This window comes from Drosophila mauritiana, chromosome 3R (assembly GCF_004382145.1).
Source record: "Drosophila mauritiana strain mau12 chromosome 3R, ASM438214v1, whole genome shotgun sequence".
Lineage (NCBI taxonomy): Eukaryota > Metazoa > Arthropoda > Insecta > Diptera > Drosophilidae > Drosophila > Drosophila mauritiana.
Genome location: NC_046670.1, coordinates 17,365,602 through 17,393,132, shown reverse-complemented (window position 1 = coordinate 17,393,132; position 27,531 = coordinate 17,365,602). Strand labels below are relative to the sequence as shown.

General features: G+C 42.0%; 3 protein-coding genes across 14 annotated transcripts in view; 1 reads left to right on the top strand and 2 right to left on the bottom strand.

The window, feature by feature from the left end:
- Positions 1-14,247, top strand: part of LOC117145766 (RNA-binding protein Nova-1) — a 29,530-nt gene extending 15,283 nt beyond the window's left edge. For 2 of the 10 annotated variants that reach the window (XM_033311535.1, XM_033311536.1), the window contains 5 exons: positions 10,403-10,468; positions 11,442-11,585; positions 11,649-12,289; positions 12,363-12,891; positions 13,957-14,247. In XM_033311535.1, coding sequence (XP_033167426.1) covers positions 10,403-10,468; positions 11,442-11,585; positions 11,649-12,289; positions 12,363-12,891; positions 13,957-14,177 — 1,601 coding nt within the window. In that variant the 3' untranslated portion in view covers positions 14,178-14,247. Of the gene's footprint in view, positions 1-933; positions 1,112-3,447; positions 3,699-5,906; positions 6,224-7,161; positions 8,113-10,402; positions 10,469-11,441; positions 11,586-11,648; positions 12,290-12,362; positions 12,892-13,956 lie in introns of those variants that run through there. The other 8 variants (XM_033311541.1, XM_033311532.1, XM_033311538.1 and 5 more) reach the window with 8 other exon arrangements.
- A 7,441-nt stretch (positions 14,248-21,688) lies between these two features.
- On the bottom strand, positions 21,689-22,726 carry LOC117145768 (probable maleylacetoacetate isomerase 1). The gene is made up of 3 exons (XM_033311543.1): positions 22,352-22,726; positions 21,967-22,297; positions 21,689-21,903 (listed from the first exon to the last, which is right to left on the bottom strand). Exons 1-3 carry the CDS (start codon positions 22,629-22,631, stop codon positions 21,774-21,776), a joined length of 741 nt encoding a protein of 246 aa, XP_033167434.1. The 5' UTR covers positions 22,632-22,726; the 3' UTR covers positions 21,689-21,773.
- Positions 22,727-23,865: 1,139 nt separating this feature from the next.
- Positions 23,866-26,878, bottom strand: LOC117144839 (probable maleylacetoacetate isomerase 2). Of its 3 annotated transcripts, none has more exons than XM_033310233.1 (4): positions 26,501-26,878; positions 24,842-25,019; positions 24,449-24,779; positions 23,866-24,371 (listed from the first exon to the last, which is right to left on the bottom strand). In XM_033310233.1, the coding sequence occupies exons 1-4, from the start codon at positions 26,522-26,524 to the stop codon at positions 24,242-24,244; spliced, it is 663 nt and encodes a 220-aa protein (XP_033166124.1). In that variant the 5' UTR covers positions 26,525-26,878; the 3' UTR covers positions 23,866-24,241. The 3 variants fall into 3 exon arrangements, with proteins under 3 accessions (XP_033166124.1, XP_033166126.1, XP_033166123.1); XM_033310235.1 differs by lacking the exon at positions 26,501-26,878 and adding an exon at positions 25,374-25,397; XM_033310232.1 differs by lacking the exon at positions 26,501-26,878 and having other exon boundaries at positions 24,842-25,079.
- Positions 26,879-27,531: the final 653 nt, after the last annotated feature.

Genomic DNA, 27,531 nt, shown 5'->3' with positions numbered 1-27,531 from the left:
TTTGTTGCTTTTTTCTTTTAGTCGTTTGTCGCTCGTGTTATTGTTGCTGTTGTCGTTTGTTGTTAAGTTTCAATTAATCAGCACGAGAAATTCATTTGCAGTTTGCCCCCAATACGTTCGATGTCAGTTTTGCAACCGAACAAACGAACCAACGAACGAACGAACAAACAGGCAGCAGACTTTGATTCGTAATTAAGCCAGATATGGCGAATACGCCCCGAGGGCCCCCTACACGTACACATCTTAAAATGACAACTGGCATCTGTTATATGGCATGCAGTGCTATCTAGTACCTAGTATAGCATCTGCCTGGCTGGCGGCTGTATCTTTGCGCAGGATTTGGCGCCGAAACATTGCGGGCCCAGTTTGACCCAATTTTGGGCCTGACCTCCGCCTGCAATCTCCTGCAGCTTCATCAATGGCCTGCAATTAGATACAAGTGCTGTCCGTGCACGTCCCTGAACGTCCAAACTGAATGGCATTTGAAAAGCTCCACCCTCCTCCGCTCATCCGGCAAACTGAACTGCAGTTGGGACAGCTGAGGGGTTCACAAAAATTCATATGGAGATTAGCATTTAAAAGAAGAAGCTCCCAATCCGTGAGCTCCATTGCCAAACCCATACTGCCAGTCGGTCCGTCTGTCAGTCAGTCGGTCGGTCTGACCACGAGCTATTAACTAGTTGCTTTGCATGATTTGTTCGGCTCAAAACCAGCTGGCAAGCTCCAAGGTGAGCAGCCACTACGCAATCGAAGTACCTGTCGTCATAGCCACGAAAATAGCAAAAGGTGTAAGTGTTAGAGTCGCACTGTCGCCCCCGCTGGCTTTTGGTATTTAGACGGATGGCTGTGGCTAGAGCCAGAAGCGTAAACGTGTTTTCGAGTTTCCTAATTGTCAATTGGAAATTATGGAGGGAAGATTAGTCCTTAGTTTTCGTTCATCACAGAAGGCTGTCTCAAAAACGTCAAGTGTTAAAATTCAAAAAAAAAAAATCTACAGAAAATAAAACCAAAATTCAAGTGTTGTCTTAATGTTGCATCAAAAATTTTAAGTTTTATCTCGTGAATTGGAATGCGGAAGCTTTGTTCGAGTAAGTTCAAGTTCGTTAAATAGGTAAATATAACTTATTTCCATATACTCCACTCCATTCACTATATTTTATGTTCGGGGACATCAATAGTTAATGGGTTAGTTCTGCCTAACAATTTGTTTGCTTATAAACAATGCCATTTTATCAGCTGTTTGTCCATTCAAACGATGGCATTATAGATGAGCCCAGATAAATAGAATCGTTACATGTATGTGTACAGCTGGGCATTTGTAATTAATTGGCCACCATTGAGGCTGCCTGTTTGCTGGACAGAGAACAGGTCCATATCATATGGTTTTGGGTATTTACCCACGTCGTTGTTTTATTAGTTTTCTAGCAATTTATTTGCTTAGCTGCCTTGACAGTCATTTGTTTTTTGTGTGCTATCTATTTAATTTTTTCAGTTTTTCTTATTTATGACTGTCATGGCTGAAATTCTGTGTGGCTGGTGAGAGAGCAGCGCAAAGTTTTTGAGATGCAGAGAGAAAAATAAACAGCTTAAAGTTTTTAAGTTTAATCCAAAGAAGTTAGGAAATTCAAACGATTGTTTGTCTTAAATTTCTAAAGCAACGTTTGTACATTTTACAATATATGATACTTGAATGTAGATAGACTTATTGTTTTCCGTGTAGCCCGGACTAGAAATGCGTCAGTTGGCGGGGCTGCTGCAAAGGAAATGCAGTAAAATCGAGGAAAATCGGGGCGGTGGGTCAGCGTGGAGGTTTGGACGACTGGTGGCGTGGCTTATGTAATCAGTGCTGGCAGGGCAGCTGGAAAAGCGTGCGAATAGTTGGGGGTGTATACTGTAGCGAACTCTAGTTCGCCGTGAAAGAGAGAGGCGAGAGCTGCTCTCGGCAAACGTTGACAGCATGGCAAGCGGTTGACCTACTTTGATGACAATGCGGGTGCGTACGTGTATCTGTATCTGTGTCTGTGTGTGCCTGTGGTCGCTCCGCTGCCATCGCAGCTTGCCTGCCTGCCTTTGCTCGGTGCCTTTCGTCTAGGAAGGGTCCTGCGCAGTAGGACGACTCGGAACTCCTCGAACGCGACGAACGCATTCAGCTGCACTGCAGCATTTGGCGCCATTGCAGCTGCAACAGCAGCCGAAGCAGTCGCAGCAGCCGCAAACGCAGCAGCAACGTCCTTGAGTGGTGGGTCCTGTAGAACTGGGTTGGCTGCCTCGATGGCAGGCTGACTGGCTGGCTTGTTGCAGCAGCTGAGAATGTGGTATGGCAGAATGGCAGTGTGGCATGGTTGAATCTCAAGTGCGTTTACTGCCTAGGGGCGGGCTGTGTGCTCTCTCGCACTCTCACTGTTTTGGCCACAATCTGAACTGGTATCTCTGTGTCGTGTTTTTGGGTTACCTTATTCTTAGGTGCATTCCATTGTTGCGGCTCGAGTGGCCAGGCATTTGGTGTGACTGCACTTGTAGAGCATCTCGAGTGGCCCACTAATAACTCAAGGGGCCAGGCAGTTTGACATTCTTTTCGGGCCAGTGATTAGGACAAGCCCGGCTTGTTTCGATAATTGGGTCATCAGAAGTCCTTATATTACGCATACGCAGCGTGGGTCAGTCCCAGTGGTGGCACAACTTGAACTCGCGACTCTTTTCTCGTATTTCCCAAGTTTATTATTTGTAAATCTTAATGTTCTCTTTTAGTTGTTCCTATCTTGAATAATTGTAATTGTATAATCGGAAAGATTAAAGCTGACAATCCCTCTTCTCCCCATTAGTTTTATATGCCTCTAAATATATTATATATATGCCTCTCGAATTTGGCTACTACTTCACCGTTTTAAATCGCATCTTATGTAATCTCAAGGGCTTTAAGCATAACTTCCCGTTGTCATTTACGGATCGCTTGGCAAATCGTTTGGCTTAGCTTCCCCGTTGAATTCTCATCGTTTTGGAGGGTGAAAACGTGACACGTTCACTCTTTTCGCCGCTGGCTTATCACGTTGGCTCATTCCGTATCACATGTTGCCACAGCAGTTTCTATTTTCGACACACACACGCCCCCCCTTTTGTGTCTCCGCCCCTGTTTGTGTATTTCTCTCTCTTTGGCGTTGATAATGAACCGAGTGACATGGAGTGAAGTGAGGCAATCATCGGCGGGCCAGCATTAGATCATATATACGGACCAACGACGACGACATCATCATCATCATGATCACCATCGCACACTCTGACTCATGAACCTCACTCGCTGCTCTCCGGATCTCTCTCTCTCTCGCTCTCTCGCTACCCCGCTTGCCTGTAGATTCTCCAATTCTCCGGCTCTCTGGCAAACTCTATGCTTGAGTCGCGGCTCCGTCTTCGCATCGAACGGAATTCTTCAGTGCGGTTTGGTTGCTCGTTTCGTGCGCTCGCTCGATCGCTCGCTGTTGCTCGTTTTCCACACACGAATTCCCAGCTACCGCGCAGCCATTTTGCCAGTGATTTTATTGGTTTGGCTCTTTTGGCCAGCAGCATGTTGTTCGCCAGAACCACCTCGTCCACGTCGATCAGTCCGCCCGCGATGATGATGCAGCAGCACCAGCAGCAGGATCCTCAGCAGCTGGGACAGCATTTCCATCAGCAGCCAGCTTTTCAGCTACAGCAAAGCTTCTGTACGTTTCTCGGTTAAGTGTAACTCATTGTGTTGTTTTGTTGACCTTGGTAATTAGCGTGTGCATTGGTAATTATAGGGTTTATCTCACTCGGTATTTGCCAGGAGCTTTGCTAACTGTATATGCCATCACCTGAGCCCTCCTCACACACACACACGTACACCGCGGCGTATGCGTAATATTTCGATATTAATGTTAGCCAACGTAACGCGGCAATTAACGTCTTGGTTTATCTAGCGTTTCAAGGTCGCCTCCTGGTTTGTTGTTCTCTCGACTGAAGTCTTAGGCTCGACACACACACTTTTCTATTGAAATTAGCATTTGAAAATCGCTGAAAAGCCCAAGTCAAAGCCAAAGTAAAACCAAAGCGAACCCCGAACCAAACCCACACAGAGCAATGTATTCAGTTCAATGCCAGTCATAATGATTATTCAAAAAAGCACTAAACAAACGACAAGTCGAGTTGAAGTTTGACCTCAGCTCAAGCTGGGATCGGATTGAATCGGATCGGCCTTTATTATCAGTTGATTCTCAAAATCAATTTAGAGTTACATAGTTGTTCGTAATTAACTCAAGAGTCACGCGGCCTCTCTGTTTTTTTCCTTTTTTTGAGCTCTCAAGTACTCGTCGTACTTAGGGCTCTAACAAAAGTATAAAATAAGAAATACAAAATTGCCGTCTTGAAAATGCGGGAAGCAAAACGGCGGCAAAACGTAACCTTGAAAAGCGATTTGAATGTGGGCAAACATGTCTCACTCTATCTCTGCGATTGTGAATGCCTGTGTGTGTGTGTGTGTCTGTGTGTGTGCGTGAGTGTGTGTGTGTTCGTTTGAAAGAGCCAGCGAAAAATAAGTCAAGACACTCGTGGCCATGCCCAAAAACTGCTCATGTTGCTCATGAAAAAAGACCACAGATAAATAGAAATAAAAACACACATATTATTCCCCCCAAAGCAGCTCCAAAAAAGAGGAGACGGATTTGGGGATTTTACTTTTATTTTTCTTGGCAAGAGACTTCTTACTCTTCCTTTGTTGCTCAAACGTCGTGATTTTTGGCATTTTGGCGAAAATGTCCGAGAAATGTGTTATTTATGCGTGGCATAAGTTCGCATTTCCACGGCGCATCCAGTTCCAACCAGTAGCTTTTTTTGACTTCGAATCCATTGTGTAATCTCGGAGTTTTCGGCTCTGGCCAACCAGTTGTTAATTTGACTGCCATTTGGCAAGACTCACGTTTCTGGGCAGGTGTTTTGCTGGCACTTCATCTTCTACTGGCCGGCAGACTTCTCAATGGCGAGAGCTATAAATCAATTTTAAGAGCCAAAAGGGTTTCGGTTTGTGTGAAAGATGATCTCACAAAGGTATTCAGAAACGCCCACTTTGCATGTGTTTTTCAGATATTCGTCGTTTGTTTCCGAAGTTTGTTTTTTTTCTCTCCCAAGTCAGATGACATATATATGTATGTACCTATTCAAACTTGAATTTAGTTATTAATTTGTGCCTTCGGATGATTAGTGAAAATTACTGCGCAACAATTAAACAAAAATATGGTTGCGCCTCATTTAATGTTCAGTTTATTAGAATGGAACCAAGGTCTTTTCGTTCGTTTCAAATTGGAGTAGATTTTAGTCATTGGAGAAGATGGTTATTGTGTGTTCTAGGCAGGGATACCATCCCATCATCATTTTCAGCTTCTGCCCAATCATCAGCCATCAGCAGACCTTATCAACTGGCTTCCGCTGTTCCATCAATTAAAATGCTTTCAATTCGCTCAATTTCATATATGACCATGATATTTGTTACAGCTTTTAATACATCCGACCACTGTGTTGCATATTACCGTTTTTATTATCGTTTTTCTGTTTGTTTCTTCTTTTATTGTTCTTTTTTTTTTTAAACCATTATCGTTCATGCATATAAATGTGCTTGTAATTATCGAAAGCCAACCATAGCGCAAATATAATTATAGATACTACACAAAATGTAAAAATAAATTGATGTGCATGCCACACAGCAGAACGATAAAGTTAAAAAACGAAATGAACGCCAACCCACAAAGTATATAAAAAAGAACATTTTCAATAATCACGAACAGTTGTTTTTGTTGTTGTCCCCCACTTAAAGCGTGCGATTAGCAATAATAGAAAAAGTCGCGTATAACTTTTAACAATCCAGCAGCAGAAGCAGCAGCATTCCCACAAAACCAATGAAAACTCTCAACCGAACTCAACTCAAATGTGATAATAATTCCAAGCAAGAAAGCAGTTAAAATATGTTGTGATAAAGCTACGCAAGTAACGACTAAAATATAAAATATATAGAAAAGCGGAAAGTTATTAAACAAACCAAAAACGACTGAGATCAAATCGAGAAAAACAAATGCAACACATCAGCAGAAGATCATCAGAAAAGATCGCCGTCCTGTCATCAAGTATTATAGAATCGAGAGCACCTGCAACATCCCCTCTGTACTCTGAACTGTGAACTGTGAACTCTGACCTCTGAGCTCAACTCTACAGCTGAATGGTAAAGCTTTGGCATTGTTTTCTTAATGTCTCCCATAGCATTTCTGGATGTTGTGTAACAATCGTCATTAACAAACGCCATCGTACATGGACATACTCGTACTATCTCTCTATATCGCCATAGCACCAATTTTCATCCAACTACTCATGTCTGTAAGCGAATATGTATTATCAAGTATTATAGTTCCGATGCGAGGGATATAATTTCCATCCCAGACAGATGCAATCATCCAATCGACAACAAATTAATCGATATCTTTGCTGAAGCTTGCTGCTGCCGCTTTCTCTGTCTCTGTCTGTTTCTCACTCCGCCTTCTACCTATACAAACTATATATATATATACCAGTCGCATCGTAATCGTTGTTGTTGTTATCGTACCAAATATCTAACAAGAAACCATCAAGAAACCAAAAAATGAACAGGCACCAGAACTGAAGAACACTAAAATCGCCATCAAAGAACACCAATATCTAATCAATATCGAGCTATCGTCAGCTATCGAATCAAATCGAACTAAATCAAGTCATCCGGAAGTCGAGCGACCTACTAAACCACTGCGAAGTCACCACTCTATCAACCCGATCTATATATCTCTATATGTTAACTTTACAACCACCGCATCATCATGAAGAGCATTATCCCAAACAAATCGTAGAAAAAAGAAAAGAATAGCAGCAAGTGCACAGTCCAAAGCCTTACAAACTCGATTGCCATTAAACTCGATGTGTAGCTATATAATGAATATGCAATTCAGATATCGATGGAGTGCGAGGGGGAAAGAGACAGAAAGCGAAGGTCCTTGAAGTGCTCCATCTACCTATCTATCTCTCTCCCGCTCGCGTGTGTGTGTGTGTGAGCAGAGCAGAGAGAAACCTATGAAAAGCCAGCTTAATCTAAACAAATTTTCCATTTCTTTTTCTTTCGTTTATTGAACAAAGTTTAATGATTGGAAAGCGGCGCGTAGGTTCAATCAAAACACTGAACAGTTAAGAAAAAACTAAAGCCCAAATTGCAAATTACGAAATATAATAACAAATCGAAAACAAATAAAGCATAAATCAGTTGAATAAGGAACGAAACGAGTACAATCGATTCAAGGCAGCATCAATTCCGTCGCAAACAAAAACGAAGACTGAACGGGAACGGCAACAATTCCAAGGCAATGGAGAGTATTATGAAGGTGGCCATGGACAAGGCGGCCGAGCAGCTGATTCAGCAGTTTGGCTTTGATTACTTGCAGCAGCAGCTGCAGTTGCAGCATCAGAACCAACACAACAGCAGCCCACAGCAGCAGCAGCAGCAGCAGCAACAGCAACTAGAACCAGAAAACGAACATCTCACATACCGATATCAGCAATCAAAGCCCACACATATGCAGCAATTAGCTTGTAACTATCAGCCACGACATTCCACAACCACGTCGTCGCCCTCATCCACACATTCGCTGGCCAGCGGCGGCGGCAGCAGCAGTAGCAGCAGCAACAGCAGCAGCAGCGACAGCAGCAACATAAGCAACATAAGCAACATAAGCAACATCAGCAACATCGGCAACATCAGCAACAGCAATCATAGCAACGCTGCATACTCATTAGCCGTTCATAGCTATCAAAAGCAAATAGAAAACCCGGCTAATCCCAGTCATGTTCCGCATCATCAGATGGATCTGTCGCCCCTGAGTGAGAATGGTTCGCCAAATGGAACGCCAGGTGCCCAGACGCCGACTGCAACAGCGAGTGGCAACACGGCAGCAGCACTCGCATCAGCAGCAGCAGCAGCAACATCAGGCGGCAACGGCAGCAGCATCACCAACTGCAACAGCAACAACAGCAGCAACGCGCAACAGCAACTGCAGCTGGGCAACTATAAGACTAACTCCTGCTGGTGTTACGGTGAGTCTGATTAAGAACAAACAAACAAACGCAATCAGCATCAGCATAGAACTATCAAATCAAAAGTTGCGCACAACTTCCTCTACTACACCATACATAAAATGTACACCACTTCTCTATATAACTATCTATAACTATCGAGCTCGCTACAACCAACAAATCTCAACCAACCAGCCAACAACAGCATCAATCACCACGTCGCCTCATTCTAAATGCCGCCAGCAACTTAAAAGCTGAACCAAAAAAAAATATGTACAAAGAAAAAAGTATCAAGAACGCCCAAATGTCAAACGAACTGAACCGAAATGCCGAACAAGAAGCCACAAGCTATAAATGAATTATCCATTAACATTGCGTTGAAAGTTTTGAAAGAAAATAATCCAAACATCACCAGCATCCACCAATCCAGCACACATTCCGATACACAAGAAATAAAACCAAACCAACAAACACTCATAAAAAAAACTAAGCAGCTAAAACAGAAACAAGCAGCCAGCTAAAAAAAAAACCAAAAAAAAAGATATACAGCCACAATCGACTATATAAAAAACTCATATGCTAATCGTACGCTTAAATGTGGGCGTCCATTTCAATTTTGTTTGTGCCTTAAAATATTATGTTTTGTGTATTTCCTTCAGCATGCCCTAATGATTCATGAGTGTTGCATAAAGACATTCATTTGCTCTTTTGTGAGTTTCAATCGAACGATTGAATTGGTTATGTTTTATTGGAAAATCGTATCAAGATTCAATACCTATGTTTAGAGTTCATTTCGAGTGTCCTTAAAGCGCTTTCCGGTGCAGGATATTAAACACACTTGTCGCCTGCAGGATCCAATCGTTTAATCGCGTGCCACATGCCCCCGCATTACGCATACGTCGCGTGGTACGCGACAAGCACTTGCTGCTCGGGCTTTGCTTTAACAATTTGCGTGTTGCAGATTGCTCCGTGGCATTTACTGTGGTTTGGGGTTGGAGTGGGTGGAGTGGAGTGGAATGGAATGGGTGGTCCTGACTGTGTGCCAGCTTGTCGTTAGCCTAGTTTCCAGTCCAATCCTGCACACAATGCATACGAAATTAGTCTCCAGTCTGCCTGCTGCCATCCTGCAAGCTCTGCCACCCCGCCACCCTGCCACGCCCACTTGCAGCACCATGGGCGGTCTCTGGCCAGTGTGCTGCAAGTGTTATTTATGACAGTCACATAATTTAAGCTGCTGCACAGTGTCAACAGCAACGCAGCTTCGCAGCAGCGTTCTTGGCCAGTCCTTTGTGGCCCATAAAAACGCTAAGCAAACGAATTTATGTTTTGTTTTTTGTTTTTTTGTCTTCCTGCATATTATTTACCATGGCCATTTTGCGGCTCTCGCTTATTTACGATTATTTTGCATTGCAGTAGAATTTCGTAAAAGAATTTCACGGATTGCACTCCATTCATACGGAATAAGTGATAGATAACTGACAGATGCGTCCGGCAATTGCTTCGGTGGCGGAAATTGGCCAGCATGGTGCTAAATATGTGGTTGCAATTCGCTTTCGTAGCGAATTCTTTGCAAACCGCATTTTCACACATGCATGCAGAGCAGGGCAAATGGTCCAATATTCCCCCAGCCCAAGCGAATACCCATACCCCATACCCCACACCACCCAATGTCAGTGCATCGTCGTGTGTGTGTGCGCTGTATCTAATTAGAGAAATACTTTTGAAGGACACTCTGGCGCTGAGTGGCAACGGGACGAGCAAGACGACGACAACGTCAGCGTATGGCATACATTTCACCCAAGCCGAAAGGAACTGGGTGGTGGTGGTAATGGTGGTGCCTCGGGGGGCGGATGGTGGCTAAATTTAAACGAACCGAGTGCGCCCAAGTGGCATCGGCAGAGTCTTGGGCTGCCACAAGTCGCCATGCTGCACGATGCCAGGCAGTCAGGTGCAACGCGCTTAGATCATTCCATGCCATGCCAGGCCATGCCCGTTCCATTCTATTCCATCTCGTTGTTTTTGCCAGCCAATGCGCTTGTGTAATGGAGCGTCTCCGCTTGACACATTTTATTAATTGAAATTTGTTTGTTTACTTACTCACAACTGGCTGCCGTCGGTTGTTTCGTGTCGTTTGTCGTTTGTCGGCGACTTGAGGCTGTGTGACGCAGATGATATCACTCATACGCAGGGAGGTCCCACTGCATTCACATGCATTCGCCACATTCCCATCACTTAGCCGCGTAATGCCGTGCACTGCCTTCAGATCCCAACTTATAATCATTGTTTCTGTCTTCTTCTTTTTCCATTTCAGGTGAGTCAGTTTGTTCTGGAATTGAGGTTGAAATTGAAAATAATAACAATAATCATATTCATCATGGTAAGCTTTGTCACACTTTCATTAAATACCATTAAATCCATCTTTGTCTAGCCAAACGATCGACTAATTCAAGATTAATACCGACTAAAGCGTAGCTCTATATCGTTTTCTGTATCCGTAACTAGATCGCTGTCTGTTTTTTATGACGAAAGCGCGCTTTTTGAGCCTGACTTCGGACGGACTGAAAACGAAAAGTGATTATGCGACCCAACTGACAACGCAGCACATTAACCTTCGACCCTTTGACCGACTTATGCTTTGACTTACATTTTTTCCGTATTTATTTCGTTTGTTTTTTTTTTCGCTTTTGTGGGTTGCCCAAGTAATTTGCGGGGCTTTTTCTTTCGGCCAAGCCAACGACCTTCGGAGATGAAGTAAAAAAACGGGCTTTCATATGTTTCGTGTGTCGCCAGCATTGTCTGTTCCATTTCATCTCGAGCGCATATCTCCCTCATGGCTTGCCCATTACAAAAACCACAGAAAACAGACCACAGTCGATACACCACGTCCATGTCCATGTCCACGCCCACGCCCACACCACCATAACCAATCCATGCCCACACACAGCAGTGAACCATGCTAATCCACTAAACCAAGTCGAAATCGAAAACTATCTATCTGAAAACTATAACCAAACTAACCGAGTTGAAGCTCAACTTTACGAACGTCCCTCGTTGTGAGCGTCCAGCCGAACGAACAAACGATCGACGCTGAAATGCTGTTATTATTTTTAATTTGTAACCTGCCGAATGAGCTAGAAATTAGAAACTAGATCTAACCAACAATAATAACCAGATAACTAGATTGTATGCAGCAGCCAAGGGCGCACACAGACTAACTGTAACCCTGTAACCTGTACCAGAAACCCCCTAATCTATTGACCAACAAAAAGAATAGTGACCCAATCCAAGAGAATCTCCCGAGACTAATCCATTGGTCGCCCTGTGAACTCCTCTCGATTCTTTCGTTTCAGGCGAGACAACGTATCACATGAAAATACTGGTGCCCGCGGTGGCCTCCGGGGCCATCATTGGCAAAGGTGGCGAGACGATCGCCTCCCTGCAGAAGGACACGGGTGCTAGGGTCAAGATGTCCAAGTCGCACGACTTCTACCCAGGTGAGTTCGACTATCTCCTCTTGCTCGCTTATATAAAGTAATGTTTTAATCTTTGCTTTGCAGGCACAACCGAACGCGTGTGCCTGATCACCGGCTCCACGGAGGCCATCATGGTCGTGATGGAGTTCATCATGGACAAGATCCGCGAGAAGCCCGACCTGACCAACAAGATCGTCGATGCCGAGTCAAAACAGACACAGGAGCGCGACAAGCAGGTCAAGATCCTGGTGCCCAACTCGACCGCCGGCATGATCATTGGCAAGGGCGGTGCCTTCATTAAACAGATCAAGGAGGAGAGCGGCTCCTATGTCCAGATCTCGCAGAAGCCCAAGGATGTGTCGCTGCAGGAGCGCTGCATCACCATCATTGGCGACAAGGAGAACAATAAGAACGCCTGCAAGATGATCCTCTCGAAGATCGTCGAAGATCCCCAGTCGGGCACCTGCCTGAACGTATCCTACGCGGACGTCAGCGGCCCGGTGGCCAACTTTAATCCGACCGGTTCGCCATACGCCACCAATCAGAATGCCATCAACTCGAGCACCGCCTCGTTGAACTCCACGTTGGGCACCACGATCGGCGGTGCAAATTCGGCGGCCAGCCTGCTAGTCAACGGCACCGGCATCAATTTGTCCATCAATCTGGGCTCACCCAATCCAGCGCCCAATCTAGCGGTTGCCACACAGCTGCTCGAGCATATTAAGGTTAGACTTGGCACATGCCCCATCTGTGTAAGCATGGCGTATACTTAATCTGCGTTTCGTATCATCCAAACAGGTTGCCATGCGCGGCTCTGGCTACTCGGAGACCGTAACGAACGAAGTTGTCGCCGCTCTGAGCGTGCTGGCCAAGTACGGTGTCCTTGGAATGGGCGTGGGTGTGTCGCACACCAACGGCGCCCACTCAACGCTGGGCAACTTCCTGGGCGTAACGACGCTGGACCAGCAGACTGCCGCTGCCGCATCTGCGGCCACCGCCAGCAATGTGTTCGGTGCCGTTGGCCAGGTGAATCTGGAGCAATATGCCGCAGCGGCGGCCGTTGCAGCTGCCGCCAGCCGGCCGACGCAGTCGCAACTGGACGCTGCCGCAGTGCAATTCGATCCATTCCGCCATTTGGGCTCGGCAACGGCGCCGGGCGCCACGCCCGTCTCACTGAACAACAATAGCTTTGGATTGACGGCAGCCACGGGAACGGCGACCACGGCGCAGCTGGGCGGCCTAAGCAAGAGTCCCACTCCCGGCGACCTTAGCTCCAAGGACTCGAAGAACGTCGAGGTGCCGGAAGTGATTATCGGCGCTATTCTAGGTGCGCGTCCATATTATTATCCATACTAAATTGCAAAGAACCAATCAACAGAGAACCAACCACACCGCAATTTTCTTTACCAATCCCCAAATGCCCCACCAAATCCACACGTTTGACCCCACGCACCTGTGAAATTCCCGAGCGGGATTAGATATTCCCCCAACCCACAACCCACTCCCGTTACCGATCCCAAGCCCCCATTTTTGATTAGCCCTAGAGCCCATTAGACATAGAGACAAAAGCCAAGCAGACACAGGCACATCATTGCAGACTCATTCCAGAGAGAGATGGAGGGTACGACTTATTGAGAGATATCCCATTCTAAGCATTCAACGCATTCCGTGAGACATTCCGATAGACATTCTCAAAGGCTTTCCCAATAAATTCATTGACACTTATAGCGAAATTTCTAGTCAAGTTCTTGCCTCTCACCCATCCGCCAGCATATATGATCCATGATCCATGATCCATGATCCGCCCTCGATATTGCACCTATTGCACCGTGTAAACATCCGAAATAATTTCCCCGAAACCACGAAAAACCCACTGAAAATTCGCACAGAACAGCAGCATCCGATAGCTTAGGATTATAAGGCAGTAAGTAGCTTTAGCAGCTTTAGGTTGTACATTCACTTTTCCATTTTGTTTAGGCCTAACGAATTTGTTCGATATACTTACGTGTAGCTGGGCGGATCGCCCAGTTGGCTAGTGCAATTCGTGGGTAACCATGCGTAAAATATAATTACATTGTTTTTTGTATTTAAATACATTCGTTGTGGCGCAGTTGATTTTACCTCAGTGTCAGTTGTAAGGTCGTTAGGTCAGTAGGTTAGGCCCACCGTGACCCCTTTTGCAGCCAATTGACCATTGATTTGATTTGGTTTTAATTTGTTTTATTTTTATTTTGTTGGCGTCCTTAACACCCAAGCGCTATACACGCCCAATACCTAATATGCATATATAAATAGGTATATACATATATTACTATTATAGCCACATATATTACCCATACTATCATTTAATATCTTGAAAATATTTAACATAAATCTGATGCAAATATTCCAGGTCCGAACGGTCGTAGTTTAGTTGAAATTCAACATGTTTCTGGCGCAAATGTGCAAATTTCCAAAAAGGGCATATTCGCACCTGGCACTAGAAATCGCATTGTAACCATAACTGGTCAGCCGAGTGCCATTGCCAAAGCGCAATATCTAATTGAACAGAAAATCAACGAGGAGGAGACAAAGAGGGCGCGACAAATTCCATTAACCACTGTTGTGAATTAAAATAAAAAAACAAAACAAAAAGTACCATAACTAATATCCGAGTAAAGCAACAAAACCAGCAATCTTAACAGAACATCAAACAAACAGGCAGAAAGCAAAGCAACAACAAACAAACTACCCCATACCCTCGACGATTTTCCTCCTAAACTTGTTAATTTCTTTGAGAAACGAGAGGAAAATTCAAAAACCTAAAACCCAAAATGAAATGAAATGAAATGTGAAGGGATTACAAAAAGGAAACACCAATTGTTATGCTTGCAGCTCAGACTTAAGCAGTTGAAAACGAAACTAATAATAATAATAATAAAGTATTGCAAAAATCCATAGATTTTGTTCAGTAAACAATTCCAAGGCCTTCACCTCAAGAGATTTGCTTTAACTACTAACGCCCTTTAAGAAAGTGAAAAACGAGTTATGAGAAGTAGTGAAAAATCTGTAAAAATACTATATGTACTACCTTCTCAGCTATATACATTGTTGCATTTGTTTGTCACGATCGTTGAAACGTTAAAAACCGAAAACAAGTTATATTAGACACAAACTAGTTGCGAAAGAAGAGCGTTTGGGTTTTTGGTTTGTTTGTGATGCGTATGTTTGCGTTGCGTGTTTTGTTTTTGGTACTCCCAACCAACTTATACGATACGATACGTTACATGGGGCATATATACATATGTATATGTACACAGTTGTTGAGTCTTGTTTATATATATTGTCTACACACATATGCCCATACATATATATATATACATATGCCACCACCCACTTACACACTTACACACCGCCCCCGCCCCCAAAAACAAACACACACACCTAATTATTAGCATTATGTTGAGCTAAACGAAAATCAAATGTATAATGAGCGAGCGTTTTCAGTGAAAACTTCAGGTGATTCTTACCCTCGAAATAAGGTAAATATTTTACTACACCACCCCCTCCTCCCACAGACAAAAACACTTGCTATAGCTAATACTGCAACTGCAAACAGGCTAGTGAAAAATACAACTTCAAAGAGTTAAGCAAAAAACTAAATACAAAAAAAGAGTGACTTTGTTGACCTTTTCGTGATTTCGTTAAAGTTTTCTGTTCCATCTGTTCTCTGTTGTTGCCCCACTCCCTCTAATTGCTTATCGCTGTTAATTTATATATATATATATAAACCTTCCACCTGCGATTCTACAGCCTGACCTCTGTATATGTACACTTTCGGAACGCTACAGTTGATGTTGATCATGATAATGTTGTTTAGTTTTAGATACAATCCAATCCGATTCGATTCGATTCGATCGGATCGGATCGAGTGGTGTTAATGTGTTGCGCGCACGTGAGTCTCCTTTTGGTTATGATTTTGTGCTCCCGATTTGTTACTCCTTATAACTTTTGTTTTATGTATACATATTATTTATGAAAAAAAAACACATTGCGATTTGTTAGTTGCCAGTCCGAGAACTGCACTTCTTACTTACTTTTTTTTCTTGTCATTTTGCGTTTGTTAACCACTATTTTTGGTAAATTTAGCACATTTGTTTCTTACATTCTAATTTTAAGCCTTACATTTTCTCTCACCTAATGCATCACAAATATCTTAAAAACAAAAAAATACGAAAACAACATAAAAAGCCTTAGCAAAACAATTATTTCTTTGTAAAATATTCACATTAAAGCATTCATTTAGGGGTTTCTTCATACGTCAAAACAAACAATCCACCAAACAATTTCCCTTATTAATTTTAAGTATTGTGCAATTATTAAACATTGTTTCAACGAACATTTCATAACGATTATATGTACATATCTTATCTAGAAACGCAGTGTAAAGACAAAAGATGTTAACATCACATTTAAAAAACTCCCTGTTCATATACACACAAAATACACAAGGATAAAAGTACCCATACGAACACCACTCACCTACAGAGAGAGAAATGCCTTACTTGTAATGAAATTTTTCTTATTTACTTTATTCCTTACACATATAATTTAGTTTAACACTTCTTTTCGATAAATAAAACGAAGATGAAACGAAATTTAAATAAAATTTGACTACAAAACCAACAATAAAAACCAGCAACGTTTATTTTCTTGTTTATTTTGGAGCGTTCCGCCCACCCAACCACCATTACCAACCACCCATCCACCCACCCACAAGCGCCGCACCACCACTAACCCAATCGTGTTCCCAAAACCAAATCAGTCTACTACAACATTATCATGACCAATCAAAATCAACTCAATCAGACAGTCAGCCAGTCAATCAGTCAATCAGTCAACCACTTCTTTGCTCAGTTCGAGATCTATTTCGATTTCGATTTCGATATCGATTCAATCACTGAAAACGCTCATCACCGTAGTGAAATGAAAGTAAAATGAAACAAACAAAAACCACAACGGCAACCAATCCTAAGCTAAGTCTATATATTTAAGTTGAAAGTTGTTCTTATTAATTTTTGCTATTATTGTTAAAACTTACCTACAATTGTTCTTATTTGTGCAATATTTATATAATACGATTAAAATACAAAATCAAGTGAAAAACAGAACATAATTATAACACAAAACGAAAGAGATCTATAAGCAAACAAAAGCTAAATGTGGAAACAAAAATCCAGAGAGTAAATTTGAAAGTACAGTCGTAAATGCTAGTGTGCCTTGAAATATGCATTAACATCCAAAAAGAAAACAAATCGAAAACGTAAGGGGAAGGTATAAGTAAAAACGATGTTGGTGTTTTATTCGAACCTATTATTTTATGAGTATCATAAAGAAAAACGAGAATAAGTCAAAACCAGAGATCGATACAATTTGAAAGTACATAAATGCAATAGACCGTCTTAGAACAGCAGAATTCCACAGTTACAACTTTGAAACGTAGCTTAACAAACAACAACAACAGCCAAAATCACAACAAGCATAAGAACACAGATCCCCCTTCGTCCACCCCACAACAACCAGTCAACCAATCAATCAGCCAATCAGTCAACCAACCAACCAATCAACCTACCAATCCAACAACAAACGACATTTATTTCGACTTCTTCGCCTTACGTCAGATCGGGAGTCAGAGCCCCCAGAATCGAAGCACTATATCTATATGGTCTATCTATCGCAATTCCCAGCACACACACACACTCACACACGCTCACATGAGTTACACCACAGTAACACACACTCACATGAGACACACCTCTCCCATACATTCACACATTCGTACTAAATATCAGTATCACTTGCGCGTGCTCACTGAGTTATGTTTAATGTATGAGTTTTATATGATATCTAAACGTAGTAGAGGAAGGAAGAAGAAATAAACACAAATATATATACTTATATTTGTACTGGATCTGTGATATGTATTTAAAAACAACAAAGAAAAAGAAAAACAACAAAACAAAGCAAAAATATATTTATTAAAAGGAAGTCAAACGATACTTGAAATTAATTATGAAATAATTAATTTTTTAATGAGACAACTAAGAGAAAAGAAAAGCTTTACTTGAAAAGCAAAGAAATCTCCCCCGAAATCAAGTTCTCAATTCATCGATGCATGGACAGTCCGCTCCAGGCTCCAGAGTCCAGAGTCCCCAATCCCATATGCATACGTATTCACCGCAAAAGGTCTTTGCCAGTTCCAATCACTCCGTTTCTCAGAAATGTCCGAGTTGCGATCCAATAGAGTAGATATCCCTCCGCGTGGCTGAGGGGGCGTGACGAAGGGAAGATGGGGAGAATGGGAAAATGGAGTTACACTCGGGTGTCGAACCGATCGGATGAGAGGTCAGATCCGATCCCATCGGTTCAAAGGACCCACCCGCGTCCCGCTTTCGACGTGTTTATGCTTGTTTGGATTTTATTGTTTAAATGCGTTTGTTATTTGCTGTACAAATTGAAGCTTCACGCAACCCGCAAAAAACATAGTTGGGTGGCCTCAGCACCGCCTGCCCCAAATGCAAGTTGCAAGTTGCAAGTTGCACCATTTAGGCAGAGTCCCTAGGCCGCATGATTGCTTTGTGCTTTCCATCGATTAACCACTGTTACTGCCACTGGCAACCACGAGAACCCACTTATCAGGCACATTCGTCACGCAACTCATCCTCTATCGAGCACCAACACCCCCTCCCGAGCACCAACTATCCAACTATCCAGCTATCCAAGAAACCCACTATCCACTGCAACCATACTAAACTAGGAAACTTTGGAAAGACGTGCGCATTCATTCAGTTCGATTCACCCAGTACACACAGACGAGTTTTAGAAGCTTAGGAGTTTTATTAACTTATTGAAAGGCATCTTTAAACAATAACGATGGAGGGATGGATAGGTGGTAGGGAAAGGAAAGTAATACAGCTGTTATTTCAACGACGGAGTCTATTAGTGTTAAAGTAGTAAGCATAAAAGCGACTTTTATTAACTATATACATACAGTGCATAAATATCTAAAGTAATTCAAATTCGACTTTGAACATTTTGAAGAATGAGAAAAAAACCCAACAAGAAATATAGCGGAGTGGCAATGAGTTTTGCACTTCGAAATGAAATCCGTATGTTGCTAAAATACAAATATATGTAAAGAGGAGTTCAATTTATCAATCAAATCTCGTATAGTACATACAAATATTGCATACATACATAACTACATACTTAAAGCGAAGAGAAGCGAGCGATGAGAGTAACTTTAATTATAATTTGTTATGCTTTGCCACCCACACTGTTATTAGAACAATTAAACATTACGATACATACTCGTATATAAATGTACACAATACACCCCATATGCATATGATATACCTGTACGTATACCCACATACATGGAAGATGCGAATATGTTTGCGATTTGATGCGAACCCAGCTGGTATTTGATAGGTCGGAGAACTAACTGAATCATTATATAACCTCATATAGCATTGTATGTATCAAATTCTATCGGAAAACTCGATCGATCGGCCGAAGCAACTCGGCTGCGGAGACGTTCATTCAGCAGCCACAACAAGAAGCATACAACATTAGTAAAATATTAAATACTATATATATATACACATACACTAAAGGTATAAAACGTAGTCGTTAGTGTGATAAATAAAATTAATATTAATTAATTCAAGCAAATAAAAGTGGTTTAACGATTCAAACAAAAGAAGAACCCAGTACCCAAAAAAAAGGAGGAACGTGCAGGGCCTCAATTTCCGACAATGAAAACTGCAGCTCGGCACGGACCCCAAAAACTATTTATTTATCTGCGTTTCCATTTGGCACAATTCATTTAGCACACATGGGTCAGCAGCAAAACCAATATGTAAAGTAGCCGAAAAAAGATTTTAAAAACTCCCTCAATCGATAGATCGATAGATCGAACGAAGTTAGCCCCAGGCACGAGATATTGCTGTGCAGTATGGGATGTGCGGGGGCGGTAAAAACCTTAGACGTAATGCCGTTAAATGATCCTAGCCGTAAGTCATAATTCATGAAGCTACATCACAGTCATAGTGAAAACAACATACTATATTTCAATGAAATCTTATTCAGTGTACAAAATAGTTAACGGCAAATGAATATTAACTTTCGGATCGTAACAAGTAAAAGTCGAATTTTCGAGTCTTCTTCACTTAAACAAACACTTTCGCAACCCAAAACTAGGCCGTTGCATACGTGAGTACCTTAGAAAACAGAAACAAAAGTTACATAGAAATTACGGCCTTCACGATATCTGGCCAATATCAAAAAACAGCAACAGGTCCCGCTCCCCGAAAGTCCAACATTTCGCTCAACTCGTAGTAGTTCTCTCATTTCTCATACACAAGCGACTAGAGATCCACAATAATATGTACAATCGAATCGATAGCATTGCTTTGCGATCCTCTGAAAGTTTCCCCCGAGACCTAGGACATCCATTGCGATCATGGGGATATATGTATGTATCTCCCGATCTAGAAACACTAGTGCACTCTTCACTCGACGTCAGATTCCGTTGCACACTATAGGAATTACGAACAGCAGCAGCAGCAAAAGCCACACTTTTCGATCTCTCAATAGTTTCATAGAGAAGAATTAATTATAACGATATTGATCGATATACGATATGATTGATATACGGATCGATGATGGTCATTCGAAAGCGCGGAACATTAGCAAAAAAAAGCAAAACATCATGGAAACTCATTCAAAAGTAAAAGTACTAAATCTTTTATGATTTGACTGTGATAATAATAATGACAAAATGAGAAATGAAGTCGGAAGGTGTAAACAAATTAACGTATATAGAGTATTTAAATGTATGTAAATACAATGCAAATGTAATATTAACCTAGGTGCGAAATGAAATGATGGCTCCAAGAAAACCGGCAATTCGATGTGTGGAGAAAGTAGAGAATGTTGATTAAATAGCCGTAATGAAAACGAAAATTCGTTGCGCAGAGTAACACGTTTTACTTATACATATTAGCAAAATATTTAAATAAAATTTTAGCAAACCAAATCCCTTTCTGAGTGCAAATGAACCCAAAATAAAGGCAACTGAAGGTCCTAATTGAAGTAAACAAATTAAATGCGAAATGAAATCAACGATATTTAGTTATGCTCTATTTACAAAGTATAATCAATTGAAGTTTTTTAAAAATCAAGTAGCAAAGCAAACGATTTTATAGATTTATTCATTTAGCATTTGAAAATCGCTATGGTAAAAGATCACACATAACCACGGTATAAAATAGGTTTTCTTCATTTCGCTCAATTTCATTTAACGAGGTATAGATTTGAACAAATAAGAAAAAACGAAAAACCAAAACGTACGACAAGTAACAGAAAAATAGTCTAGTGAAATCTTTAAACAATTAAATCAAAAGGTATCCCTACAAGAAGATTCTTTAAAGTAGCTCATTCAAGTTTTAATAAATCGAGAAAAACATAATTTTTGCAATTAAACAAAACGATAAGAAATTCTGTACAATTGCGAACGAAAAGTATGCAAACAGTTACTCCTCTCTACATACATATATATGCATAGCTATATAACCCCAAGTGAATCATACTCGAACAAAAAATGAAAACGAATAAGAAAATGAACAAGATTATAATGCAGATTGCGACTAAAACTTTACGGTAATGGCGCGCTAAACGGCCAACAATAAAATGAAAGCTAAGCTAGGTAGGCGATGGATCGGTACCGATGTTAGGTACAGTGCGGAACATGCATGTATATCGAATGTAATGGTTATGTTATGTAATGCGTCGGCGCATCTGTATGTATGTAATAGTATTTATAGAAAATTTGTTGAATACATATATACACACGCAGACACACAACCACAGAGAAACACTCCAACCAGGAAAGCCAATAAGTGCATACTACATACACAGAAACATTATAACGATCCGCATCCAGGATGGAAAATTAGAAATGCAAAGTTAGGACAGTACATAAATGAATTACGTGAATTACACACTACACATTTAAGAACGATTATATAAAAATGACAAAACTAATAAAAATTATATTATAATTCAATGAGGTTTCACTTCGATTTGGGCTGGTTGCTTTTGGAAATCCATTTAATATCAAGTATCCTTATAAATGCAATGTTGGTTTTAATATATCTTAAGTTTTGATTATTTTTTTGCGAATTCAGGTGGGCAATCTGGCTGGGTACTGGGATGAGTGGCTTTGAAAACATCAAGTTCTTGTAGTTTCTGACTCAAGCGTACTATGGTGGGATATGGGGTCAGGTCAGCTTTGTATCTGGTTTGGAGTTTTAAAATAAATCAGCATCCTGGGAAATTAAATTATAGTATTGATTCTTACCTCCTAGCATTGCGCACCTGAGGCACCAGGCAAATATCCGCCATACTGAGCTCATCTCCCACACAGAATTTGCCCGCCGATTGGGAAAGAACCTTCTCGAGACCCTGAAATCCTCGAGCAATCCAGTGTTGGGCCCATTGCAGACTCTGATCCTTGCCTATATGATCCAGGACAGAACTATTTTGCAGTGGCTGGATGCCCGAGCAAATGAGCTCCACAATTTCACGGACCTTGGCTCTTTTAACCGGATCTTCGGGCAGAAGTGCTGGCTGAGGTCGAGTTTCCTCCAGGTAGTGCATAATAGCCACCGAATCGCACAAGGTATGACCATCTAATGCCGCAAAACTCATAGATTCAAAGTACTCATATTACTCGCATCACTTACCAATCTTCAAAGAGGGAACCTTTTGCATCGGATTGACTTCCCTATATTCATCCGTATAAGCATGTCCGCTGACAGTTTTTAGCAAAGAAGTCGGCTTGATGTCATAATCAATCTTCTTAATTGCCAGCGCAACGCGAACTCTCCAAGAACACGAACTAGGCCAATAGGAATACAGTATAGGCTTTGTTGCCATATTCCGGAACAAGGGCTTAGACCAAGAAGATCTGTACAATCGGGCCAAATGGATGCCCCTGTGGGTCAATTGTGTAGCAGAAGCCATATATGTTCTTTAAAGAGGAGAACCCTTCCTTCTATAAAGTAACAGAACTTATAGTGAGAAAAACAACTTGTTTACTTATGCTAACTGATAGCAATAAGAATACTCAGCTGTTCTGATTGGAGAATGCTGTGCAGAACTATCGATAGTTTCCTACATTTATAGGTTGCTCCCAAAAGTAGGCAATTATTTCGTAAGATATGCGAGTAAATGGCACAAGGGTACTTTATGTTAGAGATCCTATAGATGAAGTGAAATTTTATAAGTTTTTTATATTTCTTTCTATCTGTGATTTGCTTTCTCCTTTTCCTGCTGCTTATCACACATTAAAAGTAGATTTGTTGAGCAATGTATTAGCTTAGTTTGAAGTTTTATTTATTTATAGTATATGGAACTGTTACAATATTTCGGAAATTATGCATATTAGTTGGTTCGTATTCAATTTGGTATTCGATTCGTTTGGTGTGCGAAAATGCGCAGCTCGACCTATATGTATGTTTGTATGCTGTGACTATCGGCGTTCGTCCTTCGACTCGTGCGTTGTACTGTCGTGCAGGATAGTTAGTATGTGTGTGTGTATGTACTTGGCATCGGCAGGCTTATGTATATAACTACTCGTACGGGGTTGTGAGGAGACTCACACGATCCAATTTACATCAACTTGCTAATAAAATTACTGTGCTCTTAATCGGCTGGCTTTGTCATTCGTCTATGTGCATTGGGTTTGGGGAAATACTTCGTTAGTTAGTTATGCTTTCGTGGTATCAAAGAGGCGTTACGACATCCAGAACCATCGAATAGGTGATCGATTCTTTAGCTTAGTTCACATAGATTACTTAGGATTTATTCGATTTAGTGTATATGTAGCTTGCTTTAGTTTACTTATTGGTTGACTGAAGTTTTGTACTTTGTGAACGATTCGTTTAGCATCTGCCCAACTTTGACATGAAGTACTTATACATACATACATACATCGTTTATACTTGTAAATCTTCGATAGTGTTTCTAAATTTGGTTTTGTTTTTTTTTTTTCTAAATCCCTGAATTGAATTTTGCTTTTCGTCGTGAGTTCTCCTTGAATTTGTTATGATTTGTTAGCCTAAATAAAATGCATAAAAATAAGTTACATTTAATATACAGAGGTGGTCAAAAGTATTTACACAACGAGCTTTTTTTTCAATTAGTTGACAATTGAAAAAAAAGCTCGTTGTGTAAATACTTTTGACCACCTCTGTATATGAGTTCATCTTTTAGATCATGTTCACAATGACAAACTAAGGGAATTTGAAGAATTTATTATACGATTTTTTGTTCCGTTATCTGAGAATTTTGCGTTTACGTTTGAATTTCGTGTGAGGAATTTCGTTATGTTATCGATAGTATTTTTATGCATTTATGCATATTTAAATGCTGTTAGCAATTTCTTAAATCACATCCGACTGTTTCTGCTTAAGGGAATCCTCGCCAGCTTTGCCATCCTATCCAATCCTTTCTCCATCGCCATCCACCTGCCCACCGATCAGATTTAAGTTCTTAGTTTGTCCTGTGCCTGGTTTACGAACTGCAATTCACTTTTTCGTCTTACGGCGCTTTGCAGTTGGGGTCGGAAAATTCTATTTGTTGGGCAGCTCCGGCGGACAGTCCGGTTGATTGGAGGGATGGGCCGCCCGGAATGCCGGATTGCTCTCCAGTTCGCGATCGATGCGCAGAATTATGGGATACGGTCGCAAATCGACGTGGAATCTGGAAGGAAACAGGAATCAATGAATCAAGCTAGGCTTCAGCACCTCGAGTTTTAGTTGACTTAGTATCCCACTTACCTTCGGGCATTGAACACCTGAGGTACGAGGCAGCAATCCGCCATGGAAATCTCATCGCCCACGCAGTATTTGCCGGCTGAGGTGGACAGCGCCTTCTCCACCGCCCGGAAGCCACGTGTAATCCAGTGCTGGGCCCACTCCTTCTTCTTCTCCTCGCCCACGTGGATGAGCACGATGAGGTTCTGCAGGGGCTGGATGCCCGAGCAGATGATCTCGACTATTTCGCGCACTTTGGCTCGCTTGTGGACGTCCTGTGGGAGGAGTGGTCGCTGGGGACGGGTTTCCTCCAGGTAGTGCATTATGGCCACCGATTCGATGAGGGTGTGTCCATCTGAAGGTGGATAACGTGATGAGTAAGGGAAGTTGACTTGGGGTTCATTGGTAGATACTTACCAATCTGCAGGGCGGGCACCTGCTCCATCGGATTCACCTCGCGGTACTCATTGCAGTGCTGCTCGCCTCCGGACTTGATCAGGCTGATCGGCTTGATGTCGTAGGGTATCTCCTTCAGGTTCATCGCAATGCGCACGCGCCAGGAGCACGAGCTGCGCCAATACGAGTAGAGTATTGGCTGTGGGTCGGAGGAGGAAGCATTGGGACAGAGATTAGTAGACATTTTACCACAACTGGCCAGCGCCGAATGGCGTGACGGGCCCACAAACTCTATTACGAAATCTATTTATTCTAATTCGGAGACAACAAACAACACAAATAGCACAGAACAGGTTGCCGCTGATAACGAGTTGGGTTAGTAGGCGCACAACAGCCTAGTCAAACTGGTTTAATCATTTGCATTTAGCGCGGCTATTTGGTTTACTCCGCGATAAGCCAGAGCTCTCAATTACGCACTTATCGCTTATTTCTATGCACAGATAACAGGGACTTTCTCCGAGGCTCTCGGATGGAAATATGCAGATGTACCCACATGATTCATGGTGTCCAGACAGGAGCAACGCCAGCGATAGACTGACAAAAAGCACAGCGTTGAGTTCGACTTGCACCAAAAATAGCGCCCGACAACAGCTGCAAAGCAACAGTGGAGAGCTTCGGGCGGTCGAGGGGGTCGGTACCGGACCCTATACCATATACTATATACCCTAACCAAATGGCCGCCGATGAGGACGAGCCCTAAAATGATATACACACAGCTGGCTGTTCCGGCCTGGCCAATCAACCCAGCAGAGCCTATCGACGGGTCGTTGTCGTCACCACCCACACGAAACTGTATTCACCGAAAGCATAATGAGTTCCCTAAAAGTTCAATGAACCCGTGCGAAAGTGAGGACGGTGGGTCCGATAAGTTCCGACATCCTACATTCGAACCCCGAACCCCGAGCAGCGAGGTCCCGAGCTCCCGAGTCCCGAACTGTGTCGCACCCCAAGGTCGGCTAGGGGCATTAACCTTATTCAAGTTGTCGTTGTCCTGAGTCCGCAACGCGAAGGCAGCTCCAAGGACACAGGACCCCTGCTCAAGAGAAAATTGGCTCAGAAGTTTCGCCATTCGCTTGGAGAGGGTGTGCTTTTTCAGGGGTTGCTCGGTCAGTCAGCGCGTTAGAGTTTGAGTCAAAACCCAGGGGCAGGGTTGTCGAGTTCGGGCTAAAACTAAACCATATGTGGAAGGGGGGTGGGATTAGGTGCCTCTCTGTTATAGCTTATATTTATTCTAACAAACTAAAGACTAGTTTTACCAAAATATGTATATACAATTTTAGAGCTTTCTTTCTAGTTATTAAATCAAGCTAGTTTTATAAATGCTTATATTCATTTATAAAAGCGATTTCTGAAATTGATATGCATATCCTTTTTTGCAACTTTTCGCCGCCTGACAACCCTGTTTTGCAACTTTTGCAGTGTGTACGCGAGGGAGGAAAGCTCGCTGTTCTGCGCAAAATCAAATTGCGGATTCGGAAGCGGGGTATGAGTGAAACTAAGACCAAGTGAACTGAAGTCAGAGATTGCTGGCCGCGTGGTATGAGTGATATTTGCGGTAACTGGAATGGATTTTTGCCAAATGCTCGTAAGAAGGCGCCAATGACGCTGGGATTCGCTTACCTTGGCTATGGCCGATAAGGACATAGCGTTGTGGTGATACTTTGAGTAATTAATTTTGAAGCCGTTTGGTGCACACGCACAACACCGATGAAGAATTAAAAGAGGTTACGATCCAAGCCGGTTTATCGAAAAGCGGCAATTACACCTCGGATATCTATATCCAGCAAATCCGGCACAATTCGATCACGACGATATGTTTTCCACCGAAATAACACTAAGCACCAATTTCCAGAGATATATGGCTTTTCCTGCGCACAGTTCTGTTTGTATTTGCAGCCGCTCAAATGCACTCAAAACCTCAAACTGAAACCGCTTGTGCTTGCGCTTAGCCAAAGGATAGCGACAGGATATGAAGCCAGGACGCAACTGAACACACTGAACTAAATAAACGAGTGCGAAAGCGAAAGCAAAAGCGAACGCGAAAAGGACAATGACAAACGCCAACAACAATGCGCGCTCTGCGAGCTTGCGTGTCTGTGAGAGGGAGGAAGGACCACCGCAAAAGGAAGAGAGAAAAACAGAGAGAGTGAGAGAGAAGAGACTGTAGCAGGATAACAAAGAAAATGGGGAGAGCAGAATACGAAAGCTTTTGGGGTCGCGTCTTAGCTAAACTTAAAATGGCGCGTAAGATAAAATGCTTTAGGTACAGTAAACACCCACTAAGTCGAACAGATTGAAAAACCAGCTAAGTAATTCACTGATAAACTGCAAAGAAGACAATCTTCTACATTTTCAGAGCTAAGGCCTTTGAAATCCGCTTTAAAAGGAATTAAAACAACAACTTTTTAGTTACGACCACCACTTTATTTTCGTTTTGTGTTTTTGTAAGTTTAGTTCATTTTCATTAAATTTGCTCAAATCATGTTTGATTAAATTACAAGTGCTTAAACCTAAAAGTATGTATGTACGTATGTATGTATGGACTAAAATAGTTAACAAAGTTTGGCAATCAGTTACAGTTAGTCAAAACGAGTTTAAAACCATTACGCATGTACAACCAAAACAACAACTGGAAATCGAATTAGTTATAT